Consider the following 27,536-nt stretch of genomic DNA (forward strand, 5'->3'; position numbering starts at 1 on the left):
ATTTGTTCCATGTTTAGAAAAATATGGGTAAGTCGATTCGGTTCATAATGTCAAGATATATTTTGCTGCTCCCCCCAAAAAATCAAAAATAGACACTACTATCCCATTGCTTTCCTTTTAGCTTCGATATTTAGTATACCTTCTCCACTCGAAAAAAAATAGAAAAAATTGTCTTCACTGTTGGTTTTATGGAGTGCAAGCCCTTTTAGTGACACTGACTTGTACTATGCTTGGAAAAATATGGGTGGGTGGGTTCAGTTCCAGGGCTGCCAAATTTTTTTTTAAGGAGTGTGTCATATTTTTTCCGAAAATGTGCTTTTTGTGTCATCTCAGATTCTATAATGTGTCACAAAATGTGTCATATTTTTTTGCTACAAGTGGTATCATATTTAATTGTCAAATCTTTATTTGGAGTTTTGAATACATAATCTTTTCCAATTCAGTTCAAAAAGGAGTAAACTTAACCTTATCCTCTTATCTTGGGATCATGACCTTTTTGTGACGTCATTCTGTTAAAACATTCGATTAAATTAATGTTACACACTATGAATTTGTGTCTGGGCAGCCAACAAGGCAAGTTTAGATTTACAAAAGTTTTAGGGACGATCAATTGCGACTGTAAATTGAAAATAGACTTTTCGTATGATGTTGGAATCGTAATTGGCTCTATATGTAATCGACTTTATTGGCTAAGCTTTTTATTTACTCAATGTGTATGCCATTCAACCAGCTTCAATCTAGTATTTTAGTCATATTTGTTGGTGCTTTTCCAGATGGATTATTCTGAAGGAAAGACATCTCTGGAAATTTATAATCTTGTCTGAGGTGGGATACCCCTCCTCTACTCCTAAGAATGGGAGTTGCTGCTTAGGCATACAGCTTTGGTTAACTGCATGCTGTTTACTTTTTACTATTTACTTTTACTATTACAATTAAGTATCAAATACTCAATCAAGAAGCCAAGCGTGCATTTTGATTTAAAATTTCCGCATACGGCTGTTTTCTTCGCGTAGTTTAACTTTTAAATATGATACTGGCATCTGTCCTGTATTCCGCACTGTTTGTGTACTACTGCCACCGTTAGGTAGCGCTATTCCCTTCCATTAATTTGTAGCTTTTCTGGAGGTAGAAAATGGAAATTTTACTTTTCTTTTATTGCCATTGAAAAAACAAGACATGGATGACAAAAATGTGTCATTTTTTTTTGAAAAATGTGTCATTTTTGTCGAATGTGTCATTTTTTGTTGAAAAATGTGTCATTTTCGTCGATTGTGTCATCATTTTGACTGAATGTGTCATTGTGTCACGCAACATCAAATTGTGTCGTCAAAATTTGACGTCCTTCAAGCATATAGCAGCGCTGCAAGTTTGCGCGAATTTTTGAAATTCTTATCACAAGATATTGGGTTAGAATTATAGAAGCTGTTTTTAAAGAGGTTGGCTAGGCTAATTCTTTATTAGGCTAAAGACCGCTGTCCAGTCTGCTTACTATAATAGAAAAATATGACAGTTCCTCATAATGATTTGTTTTAAGGAGGAAACAGTATAGTGAGAAAAGGGTGGTGCCATTAGGTGTGCATTCCCATTTAATAGTTTCCAAATATAGGTTAATAATTGCTACCATGACAATTGCTTCCCTCCCCATCCCCCTGAAGGGTCATATAGGCCTGTAGCAGTAAGACATGTATAAAACTAGCCATACAAGAAAATGGTGTAGGAATAAAATTTTTACTGTATAACTAGAGAATATTTGATAAATAGCCTATATGGTTGTATTTGTTTATTTGCTAGATAAGCTAAATTACCTTAAATTGTGCTTGCTAGTAACATGGGCACATCCAGTAGGCCTATATGCCAGTTATTGATGATAGGGCAACAGAACATCTGAGCATTCCATATAGTGAGACATGGCTATGTTGCCCAGTCCTTATTGAGATTTGATTTGAAGCTATCAATTGTGGTAGATCCCATCATCATCTTGCTTAGGCCATTCCACAGGCTTATGATTTGAGTATAGAACAAATTGTTTCTTTTTCTTGTCTTGGCATGCTTACAGAAAAGCTTTGCTGAATGACCTCTGGTACTTGAAAACTAGACAGGTTTAGACATATCTTTGTCCTCAGACTAGAGCAGCTTACAGGTCATTATCATATTGTCTCTGCATCAACAGAAGGCCTATGTCAGAGTTGATAGCTTCAGGCTCTACAGTTGACATCTATACTCTTTATCTTTGAGACCCTTTATGCATTTTGTCACCCATCTTTGAACAGCTTTGAGAGCCATCTAATCTGTTAGAGCCCCAAGAGCACTACAGGTCTGGAAGACCTTAAAACTCTCAGATGGATTAAGGGGTTTTAGTAATTAGTGTGGCAATGCACATTCTATACTCTGATCTAGGTCTTGCCAGGCTTTTATAGAGATTAATTGCTATTGCTGAGGATCTACTAGTGATTATGTGCCTGATGATACCAAGAGTCTGGTTAGCCCCTGCTACTGCAGCATAGATGTAGCAGTGGAATTTGAGGTCTTCATCCACAGCAACCCCCAAATCTCTTTCTGCATTACTCTTGGAAATTGGTTACCTCTCACCAGAATTGGATAACACAGAATATTGGCATTGTGGGTTATTTCTTTCAAAATGGAAAACCTTGCTCTTTTCAACATTAAACTCAAATCTCCATATATTGGGCCATTTGCAAAAGCAATTCAGGTCTGACATTAATGAGGCTGACCCAGCTAAGTATCAACAAGACAAATAAGTTTCAAGTCATCAGCATATAGGTTAAGTTTATTAGTCATGTTTTTGAAGCATTGTTAATGTAGATGTTGAAGTGTGGATCCCAAAATAGTTCCTTGAGGCACCCACTTTAAGACCTCAATGTTGTGGCCAAATGTTTGAGAATGCCAGCATTTGCAATGCCTTCTAGCAGAGGCACCATTTGGGCCAAATCTTGGGGTGGGCATGAACTCCATCTGGCCCTTCCCCTGATTCACTTTGTGTTGTGTAAGAAAAAATGCAGGTTTTGGCAGCACATCAATCAAATATTCTGAGTAAAAATGTATTTCCAGCACCCATATGTTGCTTGGAAATGCACTGTAACTAAATATGGAACTCAGCCACACTGACCTCTAACATTGATTATAACAACCAAAGATTACAATCAATGAGGTTAAGTGATAAAACTTAAAGTGTAAAATTCAACCAGACTACAGGCTGGCCTTCCTCAGCAAGAAACTTTCTTATTTAAATAAACAATACGTCAGTTAAAGTAACCTCCATTGTTATTCTGAGGGTTGTAACCTAAATCTCGGTTTCCCTTCAGCAGAAATCTTTCAGATCAAATATATTTACAAAAAGGAAAAACATAACAAAAGAAAAAAATATTACAACACTAAAGGTAACAAGGGGAACCATTGAGGTTTCATCTTTGCAAAATTGTCAACAACCTGGTTGTAGTCCAAATTTGTTTACTAAATCCTTCTCTGTAAATATCAAAAGAAGGTGACTGAGACAATCATCTCCTATTGTAGACTGCAGGTAGTTTTTCACTATTTCTAGGCTAGAAAACAAACACTCATTGCTTGCTGTTGCCACAGAAAGTGTGGCAGCAATACAAAGTACTTTAATTATTTCTGAGTAAGCCACTGGTAATGCCTGAAGATTGTTGACAATGTCTAGGAAGTTTTCCAGCTTTTTCTCCCCATCAAGCAAGAAATGCTTGGCAATATTAGCTTGAGATTTGAGAGGAATGCTGTCAATATCCAGCTCGCCATAAAGAGCAGAGTAATGCTTGAGCAACTTTGTGTCCATAAACTTGGTCAATCTTGGATCCAAGGCTTCAAGTGTGCTCAGCACTGGCAAGTTATCTGTGAACCTTCTGTCAAATTTGGCTAGTAGATGGTTGAAAGATTCAAAGTACTCTTACTTCATTTTGCAATTTTGTCGCTCACATAATTGTTTCTATGTAGTGCAATTGGACAATAACAAGGAACAATTCCATCTTCTTCTGGAGCCTAGCTGCCTTTGCTGGTGCTTTACCATCCGCTCCCTTGCTTACAGCAGACAGTACAGCTAAAATGCATTCATATCGGAGTCTAAACTTTGATATAGGTTGATACCAGTAAGACCATCATGTGGCAGCACTTTTTTCCAGCTTTTGAACTGGCAGTTCAGCAGCTTTCTGGGCCTCAACAAACAACTGATGCTGAGTGTTGCTGTTGGAAATGAATGTGTATAGAGTCTGGACCAGTAAAAAAAAAGAACCAAGAGTGCAAACAGATTCAACACAGCTCACAATGACCAAATTTAGCTTATGTGCATGGCAATGAATGTAGATTGCCTGTGGCAATTTCGCTCTCAAACGAGCTTGAACACAGGAGAATGGTCCATTGGTTATGCTTGCTGTGTTGTAGCACTGTGCAATACAGTAGTTCCAATCAAGTTCAATTCTTGTCACTGTGTCATAAATGAAATTTGCTAGACTTTCAGCATCCAGGCTCTTCATGTGATTGCATATGATTAATATGATTGATGTGTTATTGCAATCGGTCTTTCTTTTACTTTTCCTTCGTCAAAGTACCTAAGAAGAATGGAGAGCTTATCTTTCTTCGAGTTGTCCTTTGTTTCGTCAACAAGAATGGCAAAGTATTTGGCACTTTTTATTCTTGCACTACCATGGGCTGAAGCCTAGAACCAATCACTGAGATAAGATTGTTCTTGTATTCATGGGATGTGTAGTGACCGTACCTTCTCTGCAGCTCGTTGAAGAGTGTAGGAGAGTACTCTGCAAGAAGATTGCATGTCTTGACAAAATTTCCCTTGTTTGTCAAGGATTCTGTTTTGATCCCAAGGTTGTCAGGTAATTATGCTCTTTGGCTAATATGTTAATGGTTAGTAGGCGTGTAGTAATTTCAAATCCATTTGATTATTGTGGCTGGTAAAGGGTCCATTTGTGGTGGAACCTTGGGTCCCCCTGGAAAATCTGGGTGTCTCTAGGATTTTCCCTCCTTCTTGTATTAGCAAAATATGGGCAACATTCCACTCCAACAGTATGACTTCAGCATCAATAGACTTTTTGAAGACATTTGAGAGTGACAGTCATTAATTGGGTGTGAGCTTCTTTTAAGAGTTATGGATGAATGTCATCTGGCTGGTATCTAAAAGCTGGGCAAATTTTCCAATTTACTTATTAATAAGATAACTAAGTGATTACCTTAAATTGGAGCTTGGAGCAATCTAAAGATTTTTCCTTGTAAAAGATCTAGAGTTAATAATACATGACACATAGTTGAATACATACACTTGACTAGTGGTTTGATGTTGCTGATTCAAGTGCTTCCCAGTTATACTTCCATTCTTTTGTTGACCATTCATTGTCGAGATGGTTCTTAAAGCTGTCTGTGGTTTGGGCAGCAATGGTATCTGGCAGTAATTTGTTCCAGAGGTTGGCAACACAGTCGGTAAGAAAATGGGAATGTTGCCACTTTGAGGAGAAATGCCTGGATAACTGCATTTTATGTCCCCTTGTACTAGAGTCCTGAGATGCCAGAGGAAGAAGATCAGAAGTGCCTTTGAATTAATAAGCTTATGAACCAGAATAGCATCACCCTGTCTTCTTCTATAAACCAGAGTTGAGAGTTTGAGCTTGAATAGCTGAGTGCACATATACAACTCAAGATATATGTTTGAACATTAGCAGGGCTGGGGCAAAGCTCATTTTCAATGCAAAAATGGTTATATTTGGATTCTAAAGTTATTCATTTTTGTTAGCTATTCAATAGTGAGTTAACCAGAGAAATTCATTAAAAGCTGAACATACTAGTCTTCTTGATGTATAGTCTTAAACTGATTCCTTATATACTAATTTCTGAACTCATATCATTTTAATGGTTCCAGTCTCCAGAAGGAAATGTTGTAAAGAAACAGTTTTACTTTATAAAATATACAAAAATTATAATTGGCAGATTTCTCATGTTCTGCTACTTTTTTCTCATTCCCCCCCTTAATTTGCACTTTGGAGTAAACTAAGATCCATTTTCATCTGTCAATTGCTCCATAGTTGATAATGAGGACATGAATCATAAAATACATCCCACTGTTGCTTCTAGGGAACATCATTCCATTTGGCATATAGTAACTTCTTGAAAGCTTCATCATTGGGTACTGAGACTGTTGTTTCTGGAAGACTATCCCTGTAGTTTACTATACAGCTTGTGAAGAACTGTTTTCAGTGTTGAGTTTGGACAGATGACTTGAACAGCTTCATTCAATATCCCATACTGTCAGTATTAACAACTTGACAAATGAATTGTGGGGTTTCTTGTGAAGTAAGCTTATTTGTCCTAAGCATATCAGCTCTTTGTTGTTGGTAAACCAGCAGATAATTTCAGAGACAATCATATGTCATAACGTTTGTCTCTTATCTTTGTTACTGCATTAGTAGTTCTGCTTTGCACCCTTCTAGATGCTGTACATTGTCCCTGTATCCTAGTGATGCTACCTGTGCTCCAAAATCAAGCACTAGCATGATAAAGGCCTTATATAGTTTCATGAAGACATAAAGAGACCTGCTACAGATAGCCTAAGGACAGAGTTTGTGTGAGACAAATTCTTGCAGTTTGAATATGATTTGCACTGGTTGTCAAACATCAATTTTAAGATCGCTTTTTTCATCCACAATTTGCAGCTCTTGTATGTTGTTCATAGCTGGATTGACCATAGTATTGTTAAAACCTTGGTTGAACCTGCCAAAATGTAAAATGCTACATTTGTCAATGTTGAAAGTCATGTGCCATGTTTTTGCCCAGTTTTGAATACAATATAAATTTCATTGGTCATGTATAGAAGAATCTGTGGATTTCTCTTGTAAGATACAATTGTGTTGCTGTCTTAGATTTTGAGTAAAGTCAACTTGAATTTTGCCCATTGCTCCTCTGCTGATCCTTGTAAAATTTCACTCCGATTCACCATTCTGAGTTCCCTCCTGATAGATTTGTAATCTGTGAAGGCTTTCTAACAAATCTATTTGTTACAGTCTTTAGACAGAGATGTATTTCAATAGCTATGTGAACCAAGTGAGAACAGAAGTGCATAGGAAATCTATTGACTACAATTTTGTTTATATCTTGAAGCAAATTACCATGTGCTGATGGCTAATCAAACGCAGATAGAGATAAACATAGCATTGTTATAAGAAATTTTTCAAATACAAAGGCACACAATTTCAGAAAAAAAGGAAATTAATATATTTATGAAAACATTGAATGAAAGAAGTGAATAGAAAGAATGAATGTTGACAACAATTTTTGTCCTTATTATGAAGTAAGAATTGTTCTATTAATATTTTTCCTTCTGTAGGGCTAAACTGATACTAAAAACACTACGAATGCACCCTTACCCAATAGCTTACTATTTGATTCCTCATTTAATATCCTTTCCAAGCATAATAATAGTTGTTCTTTTAGTTGTGTCTCACCCCCCATCCCATGTGCTGGTCTTGTGGGTTGCACACTAGCCAAATTTTTGCACTTATTTCTCATCAACAGTAAATCTTGTCTACAGTTTGTAATTCCAATTTTGGTAATCATGCACCTTTATTTGAAGGAAATGCTCTAATAACCACGAAGTAGCATCGTCTGATTCTCTATCAAACAGTGCATCCGAATATAGTAGTCAGTACTGTAACATTGTAACCCATTCCCCCTTAATTGGTCTAGATATACCCTGAGGTCATATACAATACTTGCTAATGCTCTTGTGCATGGCCTCTTCTGAACTAAACACCATAATAACAAAAGAATTGTCCCATTTAATTCCTCATCAAATATTGCTTCCAAATATTCCTTTTCTACAACTGTTTTGAGCAGCATTCCCCAAGGGACCATGCTTGTGCCAAGTTTTTTCAACCTATGTATAAATGTTGCACCCAATCTTCTCTCCAAGCTCCTCACTCTTTATGCTGATGATTTGAAACCTGTTGGTAAAGCAACTGCACTCTGTGACATGCAATCTATCCAAAAGAACCTTGACATTCTTGGGACTTGGGCTCATACATGGCTCCTCTCTTTCTAAAGTGATAATTGCCATGTTATCTACTTTGGCAATCATAATACACATCAGCAGTGCCATCTTCAAGGTAACCGCCTTTTGGCAGTCTCTGAAGAAAGAAATCTTGGAGTCATTGTTGATTGTCAATTTAAGTTTAGCATTCATGCCAAGTCCGTATTTTCATCTGCCCTCCAATCTTTTGGGATGATCAAAAGAACTATCTCCAGCAGGTGCCAAAGTGTGTTTATGAAGCTCTACATAATACTAATTTTCACATGTCTAGAGGTTGGAATGTCCCTGACATCACTCTACTTCAAGAAAGACAAGGGAATACTAGAAAGAGTACAGCAAAGAGCAACCAAAGTGGTTGAAGGACTCAAACAAATGCCATATGAAGGGTATTTATGTCACTTAAAGCTTCCTATTCTCATATACTCGAGGAAACGTGGCAATATGATTATAGCCCATTAAATTATTTTCGAAAATATTTTACCTGGACTTCTTGCCTCCCCACCCCCCAGAAGGTTCTGTTACAAGAGAGCATTCCAATAAAATCTTCAAGACATGCTCCTCAATCCGAGAAAGAAGCAATTTCTTCAGCCAGCAAATAACAAACTTGTAGAATCATCTTGACAAAGAATGGCAACAGCAAGAGTTCTTGTACAACTAGGAAGCTGTTGAATCATCAACCCAAATATAGGAAGCAACCAAATCAAATAACCTACAGAAGTCATAACAGAGCATTACAAGAATCGAAAATCCTTGGATTTGCTCCAAGCTGCAATTTAAGGTAGTTTTAAGGTAAATATATTGGATGCTAGTCTGTTTACTGATGATTGCATCCCAGTGCTTCCTAACAATGCCAATCTAAAAACAAAAAAAGAGCAAACTTTTGGGCAAATTTTTAGTGGTTCACCACATCTAAAAGAAACATGCTAATTAAATGCAAATAATGTCTTTAGGTTCCTTATCTTATACTCTTTTCAAATATCATTATCATACCTTAAATCACCTTAAATTCTATTATGTAAGCAGAGAATGATTGCTCCTTGTTGAATGCTTGCTATTGTTGAGTTCACAGTTTGTTCAAGGGCTCTGGCACATCCCAGTGTAGATGCCACTCCTTGTACTCCCAGTTTTTTCTACACCTTGCTTGAATGACTCCAAGGTTTGAGATTGGACAGTTTTCTCTTCCTTTGAGAGTTACAAAGTGGAGCAACATAGATGGACTAGTTAGCCATTAGCAATTTGTTGGTGAATTTTCTGCAATTCCTGTGGATTCTCTGGTTTGGGTTGATGGGAAGAAGGATTGGCTTGCAGATACTTGAATCTTATGATGACGTTACCTGTTTTTCTATGGTAGATAACGGTGAGAATTTTTAATACTGTAAATTTTTCATGGTAAGGGGGTGGGAGGGGGGGGGGCTCAGATTATATGGTTCTCAGAATAACGCTACTGATGAGAACATTGACAAAGATCAAATACCAGTTATGCTTCAAAATGCACTTCAACAAGTGACAAGCGAAAACTGTATTTGTTTGCTTTGATATATGACAAAAAAAGAAGTGTCTTAAAATCCTAAATCATCACCAATATCAAAAGAAGAAGGTGATCCATTATTGGCCGAAGGTTTGTGAATTGTAATGTATTTCTTGCCCTGGTCACAAGCATATCATGAGCAAAGTAAAAGACTCCTTACCCAACTAGTGAACAAGTTGTATAGGTTCTCTTTTATTTTTGTATATATCCTAGGGCTATATTCAGGACAATCAAGGAAGGCTGGGATGCATTTTCAGAAAAGAGAACATGATATTTGGAAACAGTATAAAATAAGGAATCTATTGACTCTGCTCTTATTTTATTAGCATATTTCCTTTGGATGTTCTCAACCACTACGAATTTACCAAGTTTTATGTATAGCCCACCCTTACCCCCACGTCAACACAATCCGTTTCTCATCCGCTTCTTGACATTCTCCTGCCAAGAAGGATCTCCTGCTCATCTCTTGTACTTCTCCTGACACAAAAGCAAAATCTTGTCAAGATGAAAAGTTGCTTCATCCTGGTTGAAACTGGGGTCCCAAAGCATTTAAAACAATAGAGCTCTCTCCCCTTTTTCTTCTCCATGCAAAAATAAAGTGAAGATAGTTAGTAATAATAATTATATTACATTCTAAGTTATATAATATAAATCACTGTAGACAAACATCATAGCCCCTGTCCTTGTCCTATAGGGATCTGCCTGCCTTCTACTCGATCTTCTCCTGTCAAAGGATATGTAAATGCGATTCATTACTAAGCTTTAAGCTCCCATCTTCCACATTCAATGATTAATGATAATATTTGCTTGTTGATTGGCTAATCGCCTTAAAAAGAAATCATGGTTGAACCCCTTCAAAAATGACTTCCTGGCTACATAGCATGTAACTAGTACTTGTTGCTAAGGAAGTATATTCGTTTAGGACGTCAGGGCTACAGCCCACTGAAGTATCTTTGTTTTGCAAAAGCTGGCATAACAACAGTGATTTTTGTTCTTATACTCGACACCTTTATTGGGAGGGGGATAGGCTAAAATTTTATTTTCATTTTTCCTGGTCACCAATTAGATGTATCAATTGTATTAGCACTAATAGTCAATAATTCACATTCATGTTATTTAGGGCTTATATCAACCATGGAGGATGCTCATAGGAAAATCCAAGATGCTGTTAATGGTCTTGTGAATGACCTGGACAAAGGAGCTCTTAGAAGAACACAGGTAAAGCTTATTAACTGAAAAATTTGCGTGCGTTCAATGACTAGAAAAACTTCGAAAAGTGATGCTACTTATATTGCGGCTAGACGGCATAATAGTAAAATATTATACTGGCATGTTAATAAATTGAAAGGGAGTAGTCAATCCGGACTAGTCCCAGTTAAAGATAGAAATGGGGCTACAATTAGTGATAAGGAAAAAGTTAAAGAAAGATGGGTGGAACATTTTGAGAATGTGCTAAACCGAGATACAGTTGCAGGAAAAGATATAGACGGAAATGAAAAAGTTTGTGATACCTTGGATGTGAAGGAAGATTTGTTTAGTGAGGAAGGATTAGCAACAGTACTAAAGGGATTAAAAAATAATAAGGCTCCAGGTGCTGATAGTATGATTAATGAGTTTCTTAAATATGGTGGCTCTGAGGTTAGGAATAAACTACTGAAGAATATGAACATGATTTTTGAAAAAGGGGAAGTACCCAATGATTTTAGGAAAACCTTAATTAAACCAGTGTATAAGAAAGGTGACAAGAGTGAGTGTCGTAATTACCGAGGCATTAGTCTGGTCTCTGGAGGTAGCAAATTACTGAGTAACATGATACTTTTTAGACTGAGAGATGCTGTAGACAAAGTTTTAAGGGAAGAACAATGCGGTTTTAAAAAAGGTAGAGGATGTGTCGACCAAGTTTTCACTCTTAGGTTAATAATTGAGAAGTCCCTTCGTTGTCAAACACCTTTGGTCCTAAGTTTTATTGATTATGAGCAAGCTTTTGATTCTGTTGATAGAAGAGCGTTAACAAAGGTCTTATCGTTATATGGTATACCAGAAAAATACATTAAAGTGATTTGTGCTATGTACGAGAATAATACTACTGCTTTTAAGGTAGGAAATGAGGTTAGCAACTGGTTTTGTATTAAATCAGGAGTTAAGCAGGGTTGTGTTCTATCCCCTTTTATATAGATCATTTTGATGGACTTCGTCTTAAGGAGCACAGGAAAGGCAATTGGAGGACACGGAATCAAATGGGGAGGAAAAACGCTCCTGGACTTAGATTATGCTGATGATTTAAGCATATTAGATGAAAGTGTGAGCAAAATGAATGAAGTTTTAGAGGTTTTGCGAGCTCAGGGTGCTAAAATAGGCTTGAAAATTGACGTTAAGAAGACGAAGTCACTAAGGCTAGGAATAAGTGAAGATGAACAGGTGACATTAGGTAACGAAAAGATTGATCAGGTTGGGAGCTTCAGTTACCTTGGTAGTATTATTAGTGAAGATAGTGGGAGCAGTGATGATGTTAAAAGTAGAATAGCTAAGGCTCAGGGTGTATTTTCACAGTTAGAAAAAGTTTGGAAGAATAGAAAAATAAGTCTGCAAACCAAGATTAGAGTACTGGAAGCTACAGTGATGACAGTGGTCAAATATGGTTCTGAAGCATGTGCGCTCCGAAAAGCAGATTAAAATTTACTAGATGTTTTCCAGAGAAATTGCCTACGGATTGTTCTGGGTACCCGGCTGACTGACCGTATTTCAAACAGTAGGTTGTACGAAAAATGTGGTTCAATCCCCCTTTCTAGGGCTACAATGAAAGAAAGGTTGAGATGTCTAGGCCACGTTCTACGGATGAAGGATGACAGATTACCGAAGATTGTCCTTTTTGGCCAACCATATGGGGCTACAGGGAAAGAAGGTCGTCCTTGTCTGGGTTGGGAGGATGTCATAAATAAAGATTTAAAGGCAATGGGAGCTTCCTGGGAGGGTGTGAAGAGGGAGGCTTTAAATAGATTAGGTTGGAGGAGGAGCGTGCGTAGCTGTGTTGGCCTCAGACGGCTTGGTGCTGCAGTGAGTTATTAGTAGTAGTAGTAATAGTAATATGAAGTAGGTTAAGTAAAATTTTTCGTTTTATTAGTGAGATGAACTTGTGAAATCGATTTTTTCGTTTGTACTTTGTATTCAAAAGTTTTGAAATATTGTTAGAAATTTCTAACTAAATTTCACATCTGCTAAGATTGTTGTTTCTATTTAGCTCTAAAGAGTTTGTTTACTATAATTTGTCTAGATCTTCTTAAATATTTATGAGAATCAATCTGATTCTTAACTGAGCAGGACTCTACTCCTCCCCCACCCCTACCATAACTTTGATCTCCTATTCTTCACATTGAAATAGGGCTTCTTTACATTATTCTTTTGTATTTGCTAAATATTTTGAAATTGTGCAGCTGGAAACTGCAAGATCCTGTGGTGTATTTTTGTAATGAATGAATAAATAAAAAAAAATCAATGAAAAGTGAAAATTTAATATAAACCATAAAACGAACGAAAATTGTATCAAACTAAGTGAGACTTTGAACTTAAAATATAGAGAAATTGTTATCTGGATTGCTCAAATTAATTAAATTTAGCATATAAATGGACTAAATTAAAATGTATTTTTGAAGTACAATTTGTTACTCCCTAATTGAGTTTCTTGATAAGAACTGATTTTAATGAAAGAAAAAGTTATAAGAATTAGTTGTACGTTAGACCATGGAAGCTATATTTGTTGTTGCAAATACAGTTAAATTTAAAAAAAAAATCGTCAGCATTATAAGTCTGCGCAGTATTTTCATATTTTTTTAAGCATAATAATAAAAAAAAAACGGTTCAAAATGCATCATTATTTCAGGAAAGTGCGAATCGCTTTATAGAAAATTGGAGCTTGACAGGAGTTTCAGCGCTCTATGTAGGGGATACACATGCGAAAGTTTTTGACCTCTCTCTGTCACTCCCTGTCCAGTGATCATGGAGTCTTCATAATCTTCGTCTTCTGCAAATGATTGTTGACATGTTTTCTTTGTTCTTTTCCATTTTTTTCTCTTCTTCTTTTATCGCGTATCTCTTGTCATTCCATTCAATGCCACAATGATTCCTGAATAATTAACAAGTGATCACGATTTAATTTTTCTCTTTTAAGGGCATCTATATGAGGCCAACAGATTAAATTATTGAGCTTACATTGTCAATGGTACTAATGAATGATGCAAGACTATCATTTAATTTGAATTAAACTTAATTTTGTATTTCACAGTATGACATGCACCAATGTGCTGCCAAATGCTGCCTTGATGACAAAGCTTCAACAGAGCAAATTCATTCTTGTATTGATCGTTGCTCAGTTCCTCTTCAGAAGGGTCAACAGTATGTCCAGCAAGAATTAACACAATTTCAGGTAACCCAATAATTATGCATATTTCTTTTCCTATAAGGTACTCTTTTTTGAAATTCCTTGCTATTATGGCCAAAATTGGGTATTTTGCTCTTTTGCATACATTTTTACAGTTTTTTGCATCCTATAAACAAGTTTATTTAGGGAGGGGGTAGCTCAGCTCGATTACTGTAAAGCTAATGTATCACAACTTTTCTTTGTGTTCCTGTAAAGTATTAGGTACTTGTCGGTTAGACGAAACACACTCAAGAAGTGAAATTAGGTTAATCCTAATGAAATATAAGAGAACATGATGATTTTGAAAACAAGTTATGGAAACCTAACACCTAACCAGCTCTGTATATTAAATATTTAATTAAAATATAGCTACATTGTTGTTTTCTCACTCAAAATTAGCGAATCATAACCAATTCCAGACAGGCAAACCAGTTATTGTTGTATATTACCCTGCGTAATTCTTGAATGTATTTCGTTTAACCAACTTATTTGAGATAAATTTGGGTAGGGCGATCATCAAAAATGATTTATATACTAAAGAAGAGTAGAAATTCCTGTTTATAATATTAAAATCAACTTTATTTCGTTATGTTTTCTCAGTTAACAATATATTCCCTTATAAATACATTGCTAAACCCCTTTTATCCTTGCTAATTGCCCTTCTAGAAACCCTGACTCATTTCCTTGACTGATTCTTCAACAAAACTCAAAATAAAAAATGTCACTCTGTTCCTTTCCTACTGGAAAAGAATCAGAAATTGAAAAAAGGATAAAAAAATCACTTAATGCCAAATTGGTGGCGTGCCATCTAGAAGGAACTCCATGTTAGCGGTTGCCCCTCGCCAGAATGACCAGACTAAGAAAGTAAAGTAAAAATTCAAAATATCAACGGAATAGTATATCTTTATTGGCTTCTGTAGCTTGAAACAAACACAAACGTTGCAATATGCACGACAATTAACAAAACCAGCAAAATAAAAATGTAGTAATTGCTGCTTCAAGGTCAGCATTATTTAGTGAACAAAAGATATAAATGAAATATCTGCTTTAAAGTCGCGAATAAAATAAGTTATAATGAATTAGGGTATCGTTCCGCAGCTGAAAAAGAATTTTCTTGTGATAGAAGGTTACTCGCGTTGTGTCGAGTTATTCTAGACATAAGATTAACACAAGTTATTCCAGTTATTCGTTATAATTTTAAATAACAATATTCACAATGTCATTAATTATTTTATTGTGCACTTTAATTCTGGACGATTTGGCAACGGACGACTATACGGCGGGTTAGTGCAGAAATTTATTTGAGGAAGGGGAGGGGCAAGTCAAAATAATTGGTTTCTAAAATAAGGGATGGTCAATGACCTTAAATACCAAATCTCAAGCTCTATAGATAGAATCACCCCTCTGCATCTGGCCAGTGTTATGTTAACCATTTAGAAAGTTAATGTTGTGTCTAAGCGTTATAAAAAAATTGTTTATCTAAAAAATTCAACTAGTAGTTGAACTTGAAATAAATATAGTATGACGACTAGTCTTCGAAGATTCCCTTTTAGAAGTTCTAGTCCTACGAGTGTTTAAAATGTACAATTTAATCGTAAAACTATGTTCCAAATGACTTTGAATCGCCAAAATCCGGATCTAGCCCATAACAAATCGCTTTCGATTTTTCAAGTAGATCTCAGGTACCAAGGCTCCGTGGCGTTGCAGAGCAACACTTGCAGCTATGTTTCACTGGGAAAAACTTCTATGTTCCTTCTCATGTATACCTTGAAATATCACAAAGAAATATGTTTAAATCACTCTAAACAGGGTACACGTAGAAATGTTTTTTTGAAGGTTTTCTGTGCCTACAAAATTGTTGTCTTGATTATCTATGTGACGGCTCTGAGTGATTTTCTGTGGTTATGTACAGCTTATAAAACAGTAAGCTTAGAAAAGTTAGACATATCATAAACAAAAAATGAACACAACTTATAAGCTCGTATGAAATTGGCCTCTTATTGTAAATGCTCTTTATGTTGTTTAATCATATTCAACACCCCCCCCCCTAAAGGCAAAACCTAAATCGTAGCTATAAAGTCCAACTCCATTTAATTGAGATCTGGTATCTGGTAAGCCTTCTAACAGATGTAAATGACAAAAATTGCTCCTTCCCCAAAAAATTTTTGAATCGAGTAGAGACGCTATAAAACAATAACCATAGCTGTGTTCCAAGGGCATGTCCATATACATAGCTGCAGAAAATTGAAACAGAATGATTTATCGCCAAATTTAAACGATACCGGTTCAAAAAAAAGCTTTGTGAACTTTTTTTAATTCCGCTAACACAGGATTCATGGAAACACGTTGCGTACACTATGTTTAAACCCTTCGGTTTCCGCATGGGGAAAAACAGCTTAGCTAAAAATGAAACAAGACCTAAAAGCTCGCTGTACTTTCTTCTAGCAGCAAATCATCTATTTACTGCTATTGAACTGGAAACCCCGTAAAGACGCTAGTAAAACCATACCTTTTGATCCGAGTGACATTTACTTGAGATCTGATAAGCCTTTCTGATGTATTGGAATGAAAGAATGTAGTTCTTCCCCATCAGAATCAGTTGCACTGTTGAAAATCTATGACTGCTAAAAGGATGTCAGTAGCTGGATGAGAAGGTTTAAGTCTCGTGAAATGCAAAATGCAGTGGTGAAACTACTAATTTTTAATCTTTCTTGCAAAATTGGCAGTGATACCTATGCCGTATAGCTAGATCCTTTTTGATCACCAATCAAAAGGCTAGCTAACCCGAGTGGCGTATCGTAAGGCAGTCTTCAGCTTAATTAATGGTCTTGTGGCAACTGTATTCATGCTTTCAAACCTGATTAATCATGCTTCATACTTGACTAATCAAACATAGAAAGTGGCAATTTGTTCTTAAACACTGTTTTGTAGCAAAGCTCCGCAGAGAAGCTTTTTTGGGTCGGTCACAAACAGCAAGGATTTTATGTCTGCTCTTCCTTTATCGAGTTTTGTTAACATGTTGGCCTCCCTGTCACCCTCTTTACTATTTGAAGCTTTCTTGAGTGAAACAGGCCGACCTGATAGATTTCCTTGGGTTGGTTAGGGTTTGTCCTTTGCTGCTACAGAAGTAAATACTTAATTTTTGTGCGCATCCGTAGTGTACTTCAATGTTCATCAATGGTAGATAATTGTCGGAGTAGGGCCTCCCTTGGTCTTTTAAGAATCCTAAAAGGGTTCAATTCTAGATGAGGGGCTTTTTGTGATCCCCGAATGTATTTGTGTTAGGTGAATGAAACTACCAAGAATGTTCCAAAGCATAAATTATTTCCTGATAAGGTCTTTTGAAACATCCACTCATTGCCCTTCCAAGGGGCACTGACTTTTGATGAACTTGGACAGATTTTGTTTTACAATATTGGAACTTTCATTTGTAGATTGGCAGCATGAAAGGCCCCAGCAAAGTGCTTTGAGCCTCATAACTCTGTTAAACACTATTTTGTAGGGTCTTAATGGAATTTAAAAATTTGCCTTAAACTTTTAAGAAAATGTTCTACATGGCTTAAAATCTTACTCAACTATCATTGTAAATATTTTCTAGCAAAAACATACACTTCTACTAGACAAATTTAATATATTTACCTTCTTCTTGCTGTTTATAATCAATATTTATCAAGTATACAAGGTAATCAAAGTATGTAGCTCACTGCAAGGGTAAGAACCCTTGTAGTTGAATGGCTATAAATTCTTACAAGTTTAAATCACCATAAGAAGCTTATGCTACCGTATTAAATAAAATGAAGCTTTTTTTTACCAGATAGTTCAATTTTGTTTAACAAGCTCGTTCCTATTTTGAAAATCGCTGCCGCGTAACGGCCTCAAATAAAAAAGGGAAGAAAAACAAATAAATAAAAAAATTGCAGAGGTAGATCAGGTAGGGAAGAAACGGACACGGGGCAAAATAGAGGTTCTAAGACAGAAACAGAACAGGAAAACTAAGACAAAAAAAAGAAAAACAAATAAAAAAAAATGTTGAGAAAGACCAGGTAGGGAAGAAACAGAAACAGGATAAAATAGCTGTTCTAAGACGGAAACAGAACAGGCAAACAAAGACAAGTCGTCATTTTTTTTATGGCACTTAGTACCAAGTGACATATAGCAATCGCAATTTCTGTCGGTCTGTCCGTTAGTATCCCAGTTTTGCTAGTTTGGGCACTTCCGTATAAGCTAGGACGATGAAATTTGGCAGGCATATCAGGGACCAGATCACATTAAATTAGAAATAGTCGTTTCCCCGATTCGACCATCTGGGGGGGGGAGTGGGGGGATGGTTAATTTGGAAAAATTAGAAAAAATGTGGTATTTTTAACTTACGAATGGGAGATCAGATCTGAATGAAATTTGATATTTAGAAGGATAGTGTATCTCAAAGCTCTTATTTTGAATCCCGAACAGGTCCGGTAAAATTGGGGTGAGTTGGAGGGGGAACCTGAAATCTTGGAAAACGCTTAGAGTGGAGAGATCGGGATGAAACGTCGCGGGAAAAATAAGCACAAGTCCTAGATACGTGATTGACATAACCGGAATGGATCTGCTCTCTTTGGGGAAGTTGGGGGGGGGGTTAATTCGGAGAAATTAGAAAAAATAGGCATTTTTAACTTTCGAACGAGTTATCGGATCTTAATGAAATTTGATATTTAGAAGGGCCTTGTACCTCAGACCTTTTATTTAAAACCTGACCGGATCCGGTGTCATTGGGGGGAGTTGGAGAGGGGAGAACCGGAAATCTTGGAAACGCTAAGTTTGGAGAGATTGGGATGAAACTTGGTGTGAAGAATAAGCACAGGTCTTAGATACGTGATTGACATAACCGATCTGCTCTCTTTGGGGAAGTTGGGGGGACCTAATTTGGTAATTTGGAAAAATTAGAAAAAATTAGGTATTTTTGACTTGCGAATGGCTGATTGGATCCTAATGAAATTTGATATTTAAAATGACCTCGTGTCTCAGAGCTATTATTTTAAATCCTGAGCGGATTCGGTGACATTGGGGGGAGCTGGAAGAGGAAACCGGAAATCGTGGAAAACGCTTAGAGTGGAGAGAACGTGATGATACTTTGTGGGAAGAATAGGCACAAGTCTTAGATACATGATTGACATAACCAGACGAGATTGGCTCTCTTTGGGGGGTTAGGGGGGTTAATTCGGAAAAATAAGAAAAAATGAGGTATTTGTAACTTACGAACGGGTGATCAGATCTTAATGAAAATTGATATTTAGAAGCACCTCGTGTCTCAGAGATCTTATTTTAAATCCCGACTGGATTTGGTGACATTAGGGGGAGTTAGGTGAGGAAGACGGAAATCTTGGAAAACACTTAGAGCGGAGGGATTGTGATGAAACCTGGTGGGAAGAATAAGCACATGTCATAGATACGTTATTGACATAACCGGCCAAGATCCGCTCTCTTTGGGGGAGTTGGGAGGGGGATTTTTTTAGTTTGGGCACTTCCAGATAAGCTAGGACGATGAAAGTTGGCAGGCGTATCAGGTACCAGACTAGATTAAATTAGAAATAGTCTTTTCCCCGATTCGACCATTTGGGGGGAGGGACCGAACAAGATAGTTGAGAAGAATTTTATTTGCCGATAAAATAAATGATTATTCTTCTTAAGTATGCCTTGTGGTGTAGGGGTATGATTCTCGCTTAGGTTGTGAGAGGTTTCTGGCTCGAATCCTGGACCACCCCAATTTTTACATGAAGAAGATCCGAAACTAGATACGTGATCAATATAGTGATCCATCGCTGAAAGTTGGCAGGGATATCAGGGACACGACCAGATTAAATTAGAAATAGTCGCTTCCCCGATTTGACCATCTGCGGGGGCGGGAGTGGAAGGACGGTTAATTCGGAAAAATTAGAAAAAATGAGGTATTTTTAATTTACAAACGGGTTATCGGATCTTAATGAAATTTGATATTCAGAAGGACTTTGTGTCTCAGAGCTTTTATTTTAAATCCCGACCGGATCCAGCAACATTGGGGGAGTTGGAAGGGGAAATCAGAAATCTTGGAAAACGCTTAGAGGGGAGAGATCGTAATGAAGCTTGGGGGGAAGAAGGTCTTGGCTCTTGCAACCTCGTCACAAGTGCCATATGAGCTCTTTGCTCTTGTTTTTCTCTATTTTTGTTTTTATATTCAGAACAGAAGTAGGCACCGTCAAAACAGGAAAAAATAGTGCCCATGCTTTTTTGCCACTCACCTGATTTCGAAAAAAGTATCGACATGCTATTAACTAGATGTGAATGAAATAATCTAGGAACATAAATAAGCGTTTAGTATTCCTGCACAAGGGGCAAAGAGAGAGAACCTCTCCCCGAAGACTAGTCCGAAAGAACCCTGGAAAACCTGGGCCAAAAATTCATTGTGCAAATATCCCTTGTGATTTCTCTTAGCAAACTTTAGACTCATATGCTCCTATAATTGTAATAATAGTTTGTTATTTTATGTCTTGTCTTATTATTGTTATTTTATTTTTTATTTTTTTATAGGATAGATTACAACGATGTGTCATGTCATGCCAGGATAATTTGAAGGATAAAATTGGACCAAAGACTACTGAGGCAGAGGTAAGCTTTCAAGAAAAAGTTTTTTGTGCATGTTTTGTGAACTGTAATTCTTATATGATAGTCTATACTTCACAAAATCTGGCTGTAATTCTAAGACGTTAAGTATTTTTTTTTTCAGTTTTTTTTTCCTGATTAGTGGGGACTTATAAAGCTTTCTGAATTTTTACTTGAGCCATATTTTCGTCTTTTAATTGGATCCATTAAAAAATAAAATAGCTGAAGCAATAATGAATTTTTATGTTTGTACTGCCCGAGCTGATTTTTAGGAGGTCCAGAAGGATAATCAATCAATCAATCAATCAATTTATTCAAAAAGAAAAGAAAACACATAACAACAATAATAATAAAGATCCTAGAAGCGAACTTGTTAAGGACCAAAACAACAAAAAATTGTAAATGAAAAAGAGAGAGAAGAAAAAAAAAAGAAAAAAAAAAGAGAAAACAAGGGTAATTAAAGCAAATTGAACAAACATTTAGAGAAATATAATATCAAGATTTTAGTACATTATTATATAGCGTCCGAAAACTTGTGGATAGCTCGACACTGGAGGGTATTACATTCCATTGAATTATAGATTTATAAATTGGGGATCGCTGTGCGGAACTAGAGATACACCTGGGGACAATGAAGGAACGCTTGGATGAACGGAGACAGTGGCCTTCAGAATTATTACTATTAAAATAAGTTAATAAGTGGGGAGGAAGATTTTTATGGTAAGCGGAATATGCAAGGGATAGATTTAACTTTTTGATGATTTGTTCAAAAGGGATAATACCAAAATCGGAGTACAAGTCCTTGGTGGGATATAGTCGTGGCAACCGAAAAACTGCTTTGACGGCACGGTTTTGAGCAGATTTTAATTTATTGGTAACTGAAGGATAAGTATTGCCCCATACATATCCGCAGTATGAGATATATGGGTAAATAAAAGAATAATAAAGGGTGACAAGGATATCGAGAGGAAGAAAATAATTCACACGATTAATTATACTTACCTGTCGCAAAATTATGGCTCTAACATAGGACACATGTGTTGCAAATGATAGGCAGGAGTCTATGTGGACACCAAGAAACTTGGCAACTTCGACCTGCGGGAGGAGATTGGTAGAATATTTTAGGCCAAGTGCTGGCTGAACTTCATTTTTTTTGTAAGGGGTTTGAAATAATACCACCTGACTTTTCTTGCTGTTAATGGTCATGCAGTTAACGAGACACCACTCCTGTACTCTATTCAGAAGGGTTTGAGTAGAGGTGACGACGGATGGTAAATTAGGACCGGTGATGAAAAAGTTGCTATCGTCAGCAAAAAGTACTGGGTGCACTGATGGGCCCAGGTCCGTAATCAAATCATTAATATAAAGGAGAAAAAGCATTGGACCAAGAACAGAGCCCTGTGGGACGCCCCTCCGGACAGGTAGGGGATGTGAAGTCACCCCGCCCAGTCTCACACTCTGTACTCTACCAGAGAGATAAGAGCCGAACCATGAGAAAGGAACTCCGCGAATCCCTAGGTTATTGAGTTTACTTAATAAAACACTGTGATCAACCATGTCAAAGGCCTTTGAAAAATCCAGAAATAAGCCCAATACAGTATTTTTAAGGTCAAGTTGGGAACGTATAAACTGTGTGGCGTCTATTAGTGCATGAGCAGTTGAAAATTTGGCACGGAAGCCATATTGATGAGGAGAAATCAACGAATCTGATGACTGATTCCCAAATACAAAGGGAGAAAGACGTCGGAATATAATTCTCTCGAGTACCTTAGATATAACTGGGAGAAGTGAGATTGGACGATAATTGCTTATCTCAGATGGATCGCCTTTTTTATGAATCAGGATAACAATTGCTGATTTAAATATTTCTGGGAAGACTCCATTGGTCATAGACAGGTTTGCTATGTGCACAATGGGTTCACAAATATAGGAAGATACGGTCCTAAGAAGCTTATTACTTATGCCAAAGAAGTCAGGTGTACTACTATTAGAGAGAGATTCGATAACTTGAAGCACCTCTTTGCGATCAGTTGGAGAGAAAAATATGGATCTGGGATTCTTGCTAGGGTGTACTGACTGTGAGAAGGAACAGGAGTTAGCATTTGGAATATTAGTGAAATAATTATTAAAAGCATCCGGTACTAAAATTGGGTCAATTAATCTGCCACTGATGTCCCTAAGGTTAATAGGAACAGATCTTGAATTCCTTTTTTTTGAAAGGATTTCATTTATTGTAGACCAAATTTTTTGCAAGTTCCCTTTGCAGTGAGAGATTTTTGAATAATAATAATTTTTCTTTGCTTCCCGGATGAGTTTGGTATATATGTTTTTGTATTTTTTATAATTAGTCAGGTCAATAACGCTACTGGTTTTGCAAGCTAACTTATATAGGTCATTTTTTCGGTATGAAGAGATTATCAGGCTATTTGACATCCAGGGGCGTATATGGGTAGTTTTTCGGTTTGATTTACGAACTGGAAAGGTTGAACTAATAAGATCACTCAATCCCTGTGTGAAACTACTTGTGGCTGAATTAACATCCTGACAATCCAAAGTCTTGGACCAGTCGAAGGATTTCAAACAATCCGTGAACCGGTTCATATTCACAGCATTATATATTCTATTAGACGTAGGGGTATTAGTTCTACGGGGTTGAGTAGCTGATAGGGAGGGTAAGGAAAGATAGATTGGAAAGTGATCTGACAGGTCAGAAAATATTATTTTGGAGGACAGGTGGTTTCCCAGGGAAGTGGATACAAAAATGTTATCAATTAAAGTAGCGGTAGACCTCATGGGATCAACTCTAGTAGGAAAAAGGATTGTGGGAAGAAGACCACTTGAGGTAAATGTTTCAAAGAAGGTATCACTATCATTGTTATTGCTAACATTTAATAAATTACAATTGAAGTCCCCAAAAACTATTGCCTTCTTTTGTGGTAAATTAATAAAACTAGAAAAATCATCAAACTGATTACAAAAGAAAGGTGTCAGAAATGAGGGTGGTTTATAAAATAACGAAAAAATAAAAGAATTCTCGTCTACACTTATGTCGACGATTATTGAATAAATGCATCTATTATTTATAGGTTGCGAGAACAAGAATTCACAATCGAATAGTCTGGTGAATTTTAGACTTGATCGGATGTAAAGAGAAATGCCACCAGAGGACTTGGTTAATTTTCTTTCAATATGAATAGCTTGAAAGCCAGTGAGGGAAAATTCATTAGTATCATCAATTTCTGAAAGCCACGTCTCCGTTATTCCAATTACGTCGAAAGGGCAGTAACCATTTGTTAAAATTAAATCTTTAAAATTAGCCCACTTATCCCGTATGCTTCTGATATTAAAGCAAATTACATTAAGTTTGGTCTCTTCCATTAGCTTAGGTTTCACATTTTTCACAAAATCAAAAGTGTCGAGATATTTACAGTTAATTTGGTTTAAAGGGCTATCGGGGCTAGCTAAGGTGTTGGTGGACAGATTATTTTGGTCATCGTAATAATTAAAAACAACATTATTGCACAGTGACAAATTATTAAGAAACGTAAAATCTTGTAAAGTACTTGTACTTGTGTTTGTTTGACTGTTCATTTCTTAAGCAGTAGTTTCTGTGCTTCTGGACATTTATACGAATAACAGGGGTGGTCGGAGGAGCCACAGAGAGCACATTTCATGACAAGTTGACACGGGTTTTCTTTGGAGTTCTGGTGGTCACCAGCGCATTTAGAGCATCTCGGGGAAGCTTTACAGTTATTTGCAGTATGGCCGTAGCACTGGCATTTGTAGCACTGGGTAGGCAAAAACTTGTACTCAGTTATAGGTAGACGCTCGTAACCAATAACAAGGGGATTCTCAGTGGCATAGTTTAGGTGGTCACGTGACTCAAACTTTAATCGAAAAGACCTCGTACTTCCTAACTGAACAACTTCTATACAGTTATTAGCGAGATCACATAGGTCACTTTTAGATGTTCCGTCAGGCACTCGGCGTACTATACCGAAAAAGGCAGGACTCTTCACTTTAGCATTAATGGATTGGTCTACTTTGCTTAATGCATCTGCCAAAGTATTGGCGGCACCCTTGTCCGACAGAACTACTTGCCATGCATCCCTCCTAGGCCTCAAAACAACTATGCTTGAACTGACACCCCCACAAGCTTTATCCAGGAAATCTTTTCGAGCGTCAGGATTATTCAAGTTTTTTGGTGGATTTTTCACAATAACTGAATAGGACGGTTTTGCGGGTGGGGGAGGTTTCATATCAGGAATAGTTTGCACGACTGACCTTGCTTTATGGTGCTCAGCGAAGCTTTTAAATTCCATGTAGAGTTCATTAACCTTTCGAGTTAACGTAGCTGTTGTCTCCCCTGGCACACATGGGACCTGATCTGGCTCGAAAATCAGATGCTGAGGTAGGCTGATCTTTTTCTCATCACAAAGATCAAAGGCTCGAACCATGTCACTTACATTATCAGTCACTTTGGGGCGCTCAGTTACCCTAGTAATAGAGGCGTCAGCCCACAAAATCTTCTTTGCTTCAATTAACATATCTCCTTTGAAAAAATTGCAAGCAATTTTTACAATATTATCAGCTGAACAACCTGCATTTCTAGCCCGTGAAATGAAATTCAACACGGGATAAGGGAAGGTAATTTTGAAAAAGACCAAAAGGATATGTGTATAATGGGAGATTTTTTTGTGAGTTTTCCGTTTTTTGTCCTGTTTTATAACCATGTGGCTCTTGTGCTGAATATATCATTTCAATGCTGGTCATATGCATTTGAAACAGTGACTAAAATAAGGGCCTTTTTTAAGTTAATCATCACAAATGTTACATTTTATGAGATATTCAGCTTTAATTCCATCCTACTCAAAGAAAGCACGAAGATAAGTAGGATTTTTCTGGATGATTATGTGGGGGGGGGGGGTTGTAAGCTCGTCAGAACAGCAAAAAGTCAAAATACAGGAAAGCTAGTCAAAGATCTCGTCAGACAGCAGGCATAAAAAAAAGAAAAAAAGTAGCGTAATTTTCTTTTGTTAGGGTCATTCAAATTGTTTCATCCCCTTCCCCAAAATTGCAAATCCTTTTATCCCTCTCATCTCTAAAAAGAAAAGAATAAGACGTTTCCTGAAAATTCCAACTTGATACCCGTGCTATGAGAGAAGAGGGTATATTCGTCCAATTGCATATAAAATTCTACATTTTAAGTGAAGCCTACTGACTGCATATAAGTTCTATAATGAGAATCTAGTCGCTTGCTTCTAGGAGAAGAACGCATCCTCTCTTGTGAGAATCTGAAGACCAATTCACAGATCTGATCGATCTGGGGATTCTGTGTTGACTGGTTGTACCGACAGTATTAGTTATATAAGGTAGCTTAAAGGATAGTATGAATAAAAGCGCAACACTAATTGGATTACTGGGGGGGGGTCTTGTTCGAACCCCCTGTGAATCTTCAGCTACTAATCAGGTTACCCATTCTGTCTTACAAGCAACTACATTTTGATTTTTTTTTTTTTTTTTCCTTTAGCGTATTCGAATTTAGGATATGTATTGTTCTTTTAATAAACTTGCGTAGGTTAGGCAAGATATTTCGTATGACAAGCTCCGGGTGACAATCACTATATTTATTGTCTAAGCCTCTTATTTTTCTTTTAATTTGACAACTTTTTCCGTTCTAGGCTTTGAAATATCGAGATCAATTTGAAAGCTGTGCCCGGAAATGTGTCGAAACTCACATTGCACTACTTCCAGCTCTACGAACCAAAATGATGGATGTATTAGGCAGTAGTGAATACAAAAAATGATATTTGTCTGTGTAGTCGCTTTTGTTTTATAGGGATTCTTTTTTTTTATAAAAAGAGTTTACACAAAGAGCTTTATTGTCATTTATCATTTTCTTGTATCCTTAGTGTACTTTTGTCAACCCATGGAAGGCAAAAAGCATCAAAACCTTATTAAAATTCGTTGCAGCTATACGTTGTTTGAGCGACACGGTTGTGAACATTCTCCTCCAATTCACATCTCTTGAATCTTCTTCCTTAGACACCTTACATAGATGCCTCATGGGCTTAGATTTCTTATTCCAGTCTATTTTTGGGTGTCCTCTAATTTTCACTCACTCTTGTTAGTTGCGAGAAATCTGATCTTCGCCCAAATTAAGGACATTTAAAGGTCAATTATGCGGATGTTTAATGTTGCTCGAATTGAATGGGCTCTGATAGCTATATATTTTAAAATGTGAATTTCATGCTTCCTAATGAACCGACTAACGCTAATCTTTTCACCAAGGGCTTATCTAAGATTTTTTTTGGGTAGGGGAGGGCTTTACAAAATAAAAGTTAGAAAACCCATCTAAAATTTTATATTCATTTTTGTTGCGTTTTTACGAGTGCAAAAAAAAATGGAGGGGGGAGTTTAAAACTCGCAGTGCAGTCAAGAAAAAGGACTGGATTTTTGGCCTCCTCCTCCTGAAAAGGCATAAAACCATATGCGATTGTGCATTCGGTATTATTTAATGGCTAAATAATACACACACACACACACACACCCCAAAAGAAAATAAGCATATAAAAATAAATAAAATTTAGTACTAGCTATACTGCTGAATCTAAAGTTATAATGCAGAAAAATTTATCATGGAATACCTGGTAAATAAGTAGAGGTCAAATTTCACTCTGCAACTTGAATTGTGTTTTGTTCTTTGGTAGGTTAAGTGCTTTTTTCATTTTAACTATAGCTCATAGCTTCTAAATGTTTTGATTTTGACTAATTCTTTTGAAATATCATTCATAAAAATGTTTCGTTTGCCCCTTGCTCGATAGCAAATTTAGAAAAAGAATGAATTTTTTATTTTTAGCTTTTGGCTTAGAACACAGAATTTAAGCAAATAATCGCGTAATGCCTCATTAGTAATG

At 36.7% G+C, this 27,536-nt stretch overlaps 1 protein-coding gene across 1 annotated transcript; it reads left to right on the plus strand.

The window, feature by feature from the left end:
• Window positions 1-1,337: 1,337 nt before the first annotated feature.
• Window positions 1,338-26,495, plus strand: LOC136041813 (protein FAM136A-like). The gene is made up of 5 exons (XM_065726577.1): window positions 1,338-1,436; window positions 10,708-10,805; window positions 13,867-14,007; window positions 20,548-20,625; window positions 26,301-26,495. The coding sequence occupies exons 2-5, from the start codon at window positions 10,722-10,724 to the stop codon at window positions 26,424-26,426; spliced, it is 429 nt and encodes a 142-aa protein (XP_065582649.1). The 5' UTR covers window positions 1,338-1,436; window positions 10,708-10,721; the 3' UTR covers window positions 26,427-26,495.
• The last annotated feature ends 1,041 nt before the right edge of the window (window positions 26,496-27,536 follow it).

This window comes from Artemia franciscana, unplaced genomic scaffold, assembly GCF_032884065.1.
Source record: "Artemia franciscana unplaced genomic scaffold, ASM3288406v1 PGA_scaffold_38, whole genome shotgun sequence".
In the NCBI taxonomy this organism is placed as follows: domain Eukaryota; kingdom Metazoa; phylum Arthropoda; class Branchiopoda; order Anostraca; family Artemiidae; genus Artemia; species Artemia franciscana.